The sequence below is a fragment of the Dipodomys ordii genome, unplaced genomic scaffold, assembly GCF_000151885.1.
Source record: "Dipodomys ordii isolate 6190 unplaced genomic scaffold, Dord_2.0 Scaffold3, whole genome shotgun sequence".
NCBI lineage: Eukaryota > Metazoa > Chordata > Mammalia > Rodentia > Heteromyidae > Dipodomys > Dipodomys ordii.
This window is the reverse complement of record NW_012267219.1, coordinates 1,170,457-1,179,099: the sequence shown is the minus strand read 5'-3', so window position 1 is coordinate 1,179,099 and position 8,643 is coordinate 1,170,457. Positions and strand designations below refer to the sequence as shown.

At 53.2% G+C, this 8,643-nt stretch overlaps 2 protein-coding genes across 3 annotated transcripts in view; one reads left to right on the top strand and one right to left on the bottom strand.

Moving 5' to 3' along the window:
- Window positions 1-165: 165 nt before the first annotated feature.
- LOC105988826 (transmembrane protein 198-like) lies at window positions 166-4,741 on the bottom strand. Its single transcript, XM_013020567.1, has 5 exons — window positions 4,695-4,741; window positions 3,494-3,753; window positions 2,325-2,906; window positions 726-886; window positions 166-589 (listed from the first exon to the last, which is right to left on the bottom strand). The coding sequence occupies exons 2-5, from the start codon at window positions 3,666-3,668 to the stop codon at window positions 461-463; spliced, it is 1,047 nt and encodes a 348-aa protein (XP_012876021.1). The 5' UTR covers window positions 3,669-3,753; window positions 4,695-4,741; the 3' UTR covers window positions 166-460.
- A 519-nt stretch (window positions 4,742-5,260) lies between these two features.
- The window catches only part of Dnajc14 (DnaJ (Hsp40) homolog, subfamily C, member 14), a 10,177-nt gene continuing 6,794 nt past the window's right edge, over window positions 5,261-8,643 (top strand). Inside the window, exons 1-3 of one of the 2 annotated variants that reach the window (XM_013021020.1) lie at window positions 5,261-5,368; window positions 6,979-7,063; window positions 7,118-8,501. In XM_013021020.1, the coding sequence (XP_012876474.1) occupies window positions 7,035-7,063; window positions 7,118-8,501 (1,413 nt within the window). In that variant the 5' untranslated portion in view covers window positions 5,261-5,368; window positions 6,979-7,034. Of the gene's footprint in view, window positions 5,369-6,308; window positions 6,393-6,978; window positions 7,064-7,117; window positions 8,502-8,643 lie in introns of those variants that run through there. The other variant, XM_013021027.1, reaches the window with a different exon arrangement.

Below are 8,643 nucleotides of genomic sequence, written 5' to 3'. Positions count from 1 at the left end.
CTGAGGAATCGAACCCAGGGCCTCAGGCATGCAAGGCAAGCGCTCTACCACTGAGCTACCTTCCCAGCCCTTGTAAGGCATTTTGGGGTACAAGGGTATAGCTTAGTGGTAGAGTGCTTGCTTAGGATGTACAAGGCCCTGGGCTCAAAACCAAGGTACTGTAAAACAAAAAAATGCCTTAGTCTGTAGGGAATTAAGGCTAAAGTTTCGCTAAGGACTAAGGCACTTCCATTAGATAGAGGTACTTATGTTTCATCCCTCTCCCTCACTCCCTACAAGACTCTTGGCTGCCTGTCCCTGAAAGACATCCCTATAAGGACTGGTCTGGAGCACAGATCCTACCCCCAAGTCCAAAAAGTGAGAAATTTGTGTGAGTTCTGAGTTCAAATCCTCCCCACTTAGCATTCCAGGCCCTCAATAAGGGTAGATTTGTAAGTTCAGTAGATGTTTAAGTTCAGAACTAGGTGGAGCTAGAGGGCAAGGTGAGGGGGACAGAGGAACAGTCAGAATCCAGGTCCAAGATGATGTGAGGGGCTGTGGCCTGGGTACTTGGTCCCAGATGGCGTTCCCGAAGACTCTGGAGATAACTCTAAAGGGGTACAGGGCAGAAGAAGGGCCTGGATTAGAACAGTTCGGCTATCAGCTATGACCTAAGCTAACCCTTCCCTAAACCCTCTGCCCTATCTCACCCCTAACCCTCCAGGGTGTCCCATCCATCCACTCACAGGTGCCAGATTGTCAGCAGGGCTCCTGGAATTGGTGGTAGGGAGCTGGCGATGATGGCTGCCCTCACACAGTCTGGCTCCAGAGGTGGTCCGGTGCCACTTGGCCTCTTGCTGAGGGATCCGAAGGAGCTGGAAATGCCTTTGCTGGTGGCTCAGGATCACTGCTTGAAAAGGGGCAATACAGAATCAAGGAGGCCTTTTTAAGCTGGGCACCGGTGGCTCATGCCTGTAATCCTCGCTACTCAGGAGGCTGAGATCTGAGGATCGAGGTTCAAAGCCAACCCGGGCAGGAAAGACCGTGAGACTGTTATCTCCAATAAACCACTAAAAAACCGGAAGTGGTGCTCTAGCTCAAGTGGTAGAGCACTTGCCTTGAGCTGAAGAGCTGAGGAACAGCCGCCCAGGCCCAGAGTTCAAGCTCCATGACCGACAAAAACAAAAACCAAAAAAAAAAAAAGAAGGAGGCCTCTTTAGGGTCTGAAAATCCTCAACCCTAAACAGACTCCCAAGCCGGGCGCTGGTGGCTCACGCCTGTAATCCTAGCTACTCAGGAGGCTGAGATCTGAGGATCACGGTTCAAAGCCAGCCCGGGCAGGAGAGACCGTGAGACTCCTATCTCCAATAAACCACCAGAAAACCGGAAGTGGTGCTGTAGCTCAAGTGGTAGAGTGCTTGCCTTGAGCTGAAGCGCTGAGGGACAGCGCCCAGGCCCAGAGTTCAAGCCCCACGACCGACAAAAAAAGACTCCCATTGTGTATAAATCCATTTGGAGTTTCCTGTTGTATTTTTCTCAAGTCTCAACCAATTCTGGCTCTTTTTTTTTTGGTTTGGTACCAGTATTTGAACCCTGACTCTGAGTGCTATCCTTGAGCCTTTTTGTTCAAGGCTGGTACTCAACCACTTGAGCCACAGCTCTACTTCTGGCTTTTTTTTTTTTTGGTAGTTAATTGGAGCTAAGTGTTTCACAGACTTTCCTGCCCAAGCTGGCTTTGAATTGCGATCCTCTCAGATCTCATCTTTCTGAGTCGCTATGTTGACAGGCATGAGTCTTGGGCACTCAGCTTGGAATTCTACTTTCTGAGATTCTACTCTCTGTGATTCTCCTTTGATTTCATAGCAATCCCTGTATCCCCTGACAATGGGTTTTCTCATTTTTACCCAGACTTCCTTTGGCTATGTAACCTCTAACTTTCCTTCCCTGTTGATCTTATTTTTTATGTTATTTAATCTATTTTTTTTTTCACTCAGACATGGGGTTTGAACTCAGTTCTTGGGCACTATCTCTGAGCTTTTCTGTTCAAAGACAGAGCTCTATCACTTTGAGCCCCAGTGGCACTTTCAGTTTTCTGGTGATTTATTGGTGATAAGAGTCTCACAGACTTTCCTGCTGGGGCTGGCTTTGAACCCATATTCTCAGTTCTCAGCCTCCTGACTAGCTAGGATTACAGGTGTGAGCCACCAGTGCCCAGCTTCCCTGTTGACTTTAGATATCCTCTTGTATCCTCTTTCCAATGTTTCTCCCCTCTCCTCTTAAAGTCTGTGAAGTGAGGACATTAGTAGGCACAGGTTGGCTGTTCAAATACTGTAGCACTAACTCACCATTAGCAGGGCCTTCACATTCTTCAGCCATGAGTTTCCATTGGGCTAGGGCTCCAAGAGCTCCCAAAGCAGGCCAGGTGCCCAATAACACCCAGCTATACCAGCAGAGAGGAGGCAAGTCTGGAAGTGCCTGCAGACGTTGGCCCAGCCGACTACCCAGTGCCAGCCCCTCCAGGAAGTAGTCAGCACAGGCCACTAGCACTGCAGCACCCAGAAGGGCTGTGCCCAAAACTGTGAATGGACGTGGCCACCGAAGTGTGAGCAGGGCTCCCAGTAGTGCCAGTCCCACCAGTCCCCCGGCTGGCACCCAGGCTGAGGGTGGTTGATAGATGGGTTCAGTACCCAGCAGGATCCCGATGCCCAAGGTCAGGCCCAGCAGGAGACCAGTCAGGAAGAGTCCAACACTTCGAACCAGCATGGTGACGAGACCACAGAGGAGGCCAATGCCAAGCGCGATGCCCGCAGTCACTTCTAGGCTCAGCTGTGTCTCCAGCACCCGCTCCTTGTGGCACAGCAGGAAGATCACCAGAGCTCCTGACAGCAGGCCGGAGAGAAACATGACTGCCTTGAAGCAGCGGTAGCCTGGGAAGAGAAGTAGGAGGTACTGAAAGGTAGAAAGAGGGATCTCTAGGAATGGCTCTGGTAAATTAGAAGAGAAGCAGAAAATGGGAACAGCAAAGCAAGGGGACTTCAAGGCAAAGGGGAGGGATGGGTTAAGCTCCAGGAGGGAAAGAGGGTATTCAGAAACTGCAAGTGGATGGAAAGGAAAGTCAGGAGGGTAAGATGGATGCATTGAGGAGGATATATACAGGAAGGTCTAGCTGGTTCTCAGGGATGGCACACAGGAAAAAAATGACTACAGACTCATTCTGGTTTACAGGTATTTTTCTCATGCATGAAGAATAATTTGGGAATGGAGTTTTGAAATAGTAGAGTTTGGATCATTTGGGAATGGAGTTGGGAAAGGAGGGTAGAGAATGCCAGAGAGGTGACAGCTAGCGGGATGGGCCAGGGGGATGGACATAAAGACGGCAGGCAGTACAGGCCACTCTGAAAGTAGGCATTTCTGATGGAGAAGGTGAGGTGACCCAGGAGCAAAAGAAGAACTGTTCCCCTTGAGGGTAATAGTTGTGGGCAGCTTCCTCCCAGAACCTTGGCCCTGCCCTCACCGAAGCAGCAGTAGATGATTCCAAAGCAGCAGCAAAGAGCACACACCAGGGTGGGCGCCAGTTCCGGATTGTCCTGGGGTTCCAAGACACATCTTGAATTGGGAGGCTCTGAGAGTTGTTGATTAAAGGGCCTTGGGTCAGATGTCAGAGTCAAGGGCATCAAGGTTTTCTCCATGGCTGAAGAGAAGGTGTTCACAGGATTGGAGGTTAGTGTCAGCTCCTTTTATCCATCCATAAATGTCTTGAGGTGGTTGGGAAACCTGCAAAAGGATACAGAGCAGGAACTGAGGTATTCATGAATCTTGAAGACAAATCTATCACAATTTCTTTTGAAGAATGGCCAGTTTCAGAAGAGAAGATGACCTGGTTGTGGTAAGTAAAGAAGTCTACAAGATGGTGCACAGGGGAGTTTTCCCATCCTCTGAACCAAGGATATAAAGTAAAACTTAAACAAGTGAAAGTCTCATGAGATAATAAGGCTTTGTCTATCCTCTAGTTTTCCAGGGGGGAGAAGAATAGGAAGTGCTAGATCTATAAAGGGCATTAAAGCTATGCTAAAAGCCTCACCATCTTGTTCCAGCTGAAAAGAAAGTTTGCCTCATCTGCAGCTGGAGCTCAATACTACTTAATGGGAATGGAAAGGGGTGGGGTTAAATAGAGAGGGGAGAGGAAGGAAGAAGAGGAGAGAATGAGTCATGGTGGGGTCTTAGGACAGCTGCTCCAACCCCAAGGAAGGAAAAAAAACAGACACCAAACGAGTTTGAGACAAGGAATCAAGTAGAGACGGTCACAGGGTTTTGAAGTCTAGGCTACATGCTGAGATGGAGTTGGGGGAAGGGGGGAACAAGCACTATCCAAATCCCAGGGTTCCACAAGGAATATGCAAGGCCCCTAGCCCATAGACACCTCAAATCCCTGTATCCACTTGCTCCTCCCCTCAGGACACTGATAGGACTTTTCTAACTCATTATTTTCTCCTGGGAATGTCTGGGCTGCGAGTGGGATCTGAATTCAGATCCTGAGATATGGTAAGAATGGGGCAGTGTGATTTTCAGGCACTTTCCTTCAGCTGTCTTTTTAGTACCAAAGTCCTAACAGACTGAAGGTTGGCTCGAAAAAGTCCCAGGGCTCTTCTCAAGACGCTTGGAAATCTGGGATCCTAAACAAGAGGAAGTTGGGGAGGGGAGTGTTAACTACTCACCACCCTGCCATGGCTGAGGAGAGGGGGCGAAATGCTTCCCTAGACCCCCAGCTGCATCCTAGCCAGCCCGGAGGTCCAGGGTGCCCGGGTGATTGTTGGCCGCCGGCACTCCCAGGGCCAGCCACTCTTGTTCGTTGCACCCTAAACTCTTGCAAGTCGTGGCTCAAGCCCAGTGAACTAAATGCAACTAGCTTGGAGGTGGGGGGTGGAGGGGAGGAAGGGGGGGGGATTGTGTGTGTGTGTGTGTGTGTGAGTGTGTGTGTGTGAGGGGTGACATCACGGGGCGGGACCCTCCAATCCTTCCCCTCAGTATGGGGGGTTTGGGGGGGAAGGGGGGACTCAGATTGCCTAGTGCTCTAGTTCAGAGCCAGAGACTCCCCAATCATAGCAGAGCAAAGACTGGGGAGACACATCAGGAGATTTGGAGAAATGTCTCCAATGCGTCTAAGCCGAGTCGACAACTCGAAGCTCTCAAAGCCCTCAGTGGGGATGCAAACGACCCCCTGGCTCCAGTTTGGTTTCTTCCACTTCCCAGAGAATTGGAGTATTGTCTTGCTGGAGAACCGGGTGGTCAGGCTCGGGAGCCGGGGAAGGGACTTTTACTGATCTGGGGGCGCTGGTGGTGGGCTGAGTGGAAAAGTACTTGCGGAGCAAGACGGGGCATTGACAGAACTGTAAGGCTAGAAGCGTGTGCACAGAAGGGGAGACCCCGGGGGTCTGCGTGGGAGCTGGGGGGCTGCGGGTCGACGTCGGCCGTGGGGGCTTGGTATGCAAATGAGTGCGAAGCAGCCTGCGGAGGGCAGTGTTCTGTGGCACTTGGCTGGGGTTCGGAGCCCCGCGGAGTCCCGCTCCCAGGGCACCCCCCCCCCAGCCCCATGCCTGGACTGGGTCGCGTCCGGAGGGGGCGGGCCCGGGGCGTGGGAGCTACTGTTACCGAGGCCGCCCGCCAGCCGGGGCGGGGGGGAGGGGGGTAGGCCAAGGGTTGCCTGGAGAGGAGGAGGGGCCGAGCCTGGAGCCGGGGCTGGGGGGGGGGGCAGCCTGCGGCACCGTCTTCTCCGTTCCACTTAGGCCGGACACAAAGGGGCTTCTGTTCTGCAGCCGGCCAGGAAAGGACCAGGGCGGTGACTTCCCCTAGACTCCCCGTTGTTTTTTTTTTTTTTGTTTATTGGCAAGGGAAAGAGAAGTGTAATGGCTCGGCGGCTGTCCTCCATCTCCCAGTTCCTGCAGAGCTGAGCTACAAAGCCAGAGCAACTCTGAGAGTCGGTCCCTCCCTCTTCTCCTCCCCTTCCCCGCTAGCCTGCAGAGCCCACTTCGCCTCCAGCAGCCCGGCTGGCGTGAACAAGCCTTTCCAGCACTCAGAGGGCGACGGAGGATGGCCCTTTAAGAGGCGGGACCAAGGGGGGGGGTCTCTCCAGGGCCGCTTTCCTCTTGTTTGGACTCAGGGATAGCTGCGACTGGCTCGTGCCCCAGCCAACCGCTTTTCCCTTTCCTTCCTGTCTCCCCCCTCCCTCCTCTCCTCCCCCCCCGCCCCGCCCCGTGACCCCGGAAGTGGAAGTCGGCGCAGCTCTTTGGTTGCGGCGGGGACGGAAGGCGGAAGCAGAGCGGGAGCGGGAGGCGGAGCCGGGGGAGCTGCGCTCGTAGCTCCCCCTGGCATCAGGCCCGGCTTGCTCGAGGGGGAGGAGTTAGCGCCGCTGCTCGGTACGTTACCTTCGCCCCTGCCGTCCAGCCGGGTGAGTCACCCGGGGGGCTTTCTCGGGGGCGATCCTCAGCTCCGCCCTCGCCCCCACCCCGCCCGCTTTTCCTGGAGAGTCTCCAGGTCCCCACCCTTCCCTGGCCGTCGGGACCCCCGCCCCGCTCCCCCCGGCCCGCCCGGCTTTCCCTTTTTTCTGAGAGGGAGTGAGAGAGAGACCATCCCTACCCCGACCACACCCTTTGCGGCCCCTCTCTTTCTCTCTGTCCCTGTCTCTCTCTCACACACACACATACACACACACACACACACGTTCCTTGATGGACTATTTTCGCCTCCTGGGAAAAACAGAAAACTTTGAAGCTTTGGAAGTGGGGTGGGTGGGGATAGGTTGCTGTTAGGGTTGTGGTCTGATGACTCCCTGGGCGTACCGTTAGGGTTAGGGAATGCCCACACCAAAGAACCTGGGATTAAAATGGTGTCACTGGGGGAGGGGGGGGGAGTGGTACGGTGAACTTGGACTCAAGACTTTGTACTCAAGACTTCCTGGGTCCCACCCTTGACCATTCCTCCCTTGATAACCTTCTTTTACAGGCAGCAGAACGTACCATGATGGCTGTGACCTAAAATCCTCAGGAAGCCCCGGGGAAATGGCCCAGAAGCACCCCGGAGAAAGAGGGTTGTGTGGAGCCCACCGAGAAAGAGGGTTGTGTGGAGCCCACCGAGAAAGAGGGTTGTGTGGAGCCCACCACGGCGGTGGTGCCTCCCTCAGGACTTCAGGACCCTCGGTGAACCCTGAAATACTTTCCTTCTCCGAACTCAGGGACTCAGCAGGGACTGCTCCTAATGGTACCCGCTGCCTCACAGAGCACTCTGGGCCTAAGTACACACAGCTCCCAAACCCAGCCCACTGGTCTGATCCAAGCCATGGCCCCCCAAGGGGTCCAGGACCACCTAGAGAAGGAGAAGAACCTGATCAGAGTGAGGCATCTTCAGAAGAAGAGTCAGGAGTGGACCAGGAACTCTGCCGAGAGAGTGAGGCTGGGTACCAGGAGGATGGGAACCCTTTATTTCTTTCCATTCCATCTGCTTGTAACTGCCAGAGGACCCTTCATATCCCCGAAGGGTCTTTCTCTGAGGCAGGAGATGGTTCTTCCAGCAACTTTTGCCACCATTGCACCTCTCCAGCCTTGGGGGAAGATGAAGAGTTGGAAGAAGAATATGATGATGAAGAACCTCTTAAGTTCCCCAGTGATTTTTCACATGTGTCCAGTGGGAAAAAAACCCCATCTCGGAGGCAGCGGCACCGTTTTCCAACCAAGGAGGAAACTCGGGAGGTTGGGCGGAGAGATCCCAGGTCCCCTGGTCGACATCGCCTGGGCCGAAAACGAAGTCAGACAGATAAGCGCAGAGGCCTGGGATTATGGGGAGCAGAAGAACTATGTCAGCTTGGACAGGCGGGCTTCTGGTGGCTAATCGAACTTCTGGTATTGGTGGGAGAGTATGTGGAAACTTGTGGCCATCTCATCTATGCATGCAGGCAGCTGAAAGGGAGCGATCTTGACCTTTTTCGAGTTTGGGTGGGAGTCTGGGCAGGGAGGTTTGGGAGCTGGGCCCAAGTGGCGTACCAGTTTCTAAGCCAAGGATTTTACTGTGGGGCAGGACTGTTCACCCGTTTTCTTAGACTACTGGGTGCTTTGCTACTCCTGGCTTTGGCTCTCTTTTTGGGCTGTCTGCAATTGGGCTGGCGGTTTGTAGTGGGACTAGGTGATCGGTTAGGCTGGAGAGACAAGGCAACCTGGCTCTTCTCTTGGCTGGATTCTCCAGCTTTACAGCGATGCTTTACTCTTCTGAGAGATTGCAGGCTGTGGCAGCAGCTGGTAAGATTAGTTCAGTGGGGTTGGCTGGAGTTGCCTTGGGTCAAGCAGAGGACTAATAGGCAGGGGAATGCACCTGTAGCTAGTGGGCGCTACTGTCAGCCAGAAGAGGAAGTGACTCGACTTTTGACCATGGCTGGGATTCCTGAGGATGAATTAAACCCATTCCATGTGCTGGGGGTTGAAGCCACAGCATCAGATATTGAACTGAAGAAGGCCTATAGGCAGCTGGCAGTGATGGTGAGTACCCTTTTCCTAATTCATGTTCGCCTTTGTTCTCATATTTCGGTTTTAGAGAGAGTGAAATCAAGGAAAAGCAAATTGCACAAAGTCAATTTGAAGCATAATGTTCTTAGGAAAGAGTATGAATGTTTTTTTTTTT

What these genes read in the sequence shown, in the direction of transcription:
- LOC105988826 (XM_013020567.1), bottom strand. Translation starts at nt 3,668, where the DNA reads ATGGAGAAAACCTTGATGCCCTTGACTCTGACATCTGACCCAAGGCCC. An exon ending in AATCATCTACTGCTGCTTCG is followed by an intron (nt 2,907 to 3,493) that starts GTGAGGGCAGGG and finishes TTCTCTTCCCAG; the next exon opens with GCTACCGCTGCTTCAAGGCA. An exon ending in CTGCTGACAATCTGGCACCT is followed by an intron (nt 590 to 725) that starts GTGAGTGGATGG and finishes GTACCCCTTTAG; the next exon opens with AGTTATCTCCAGAGTCTTCG.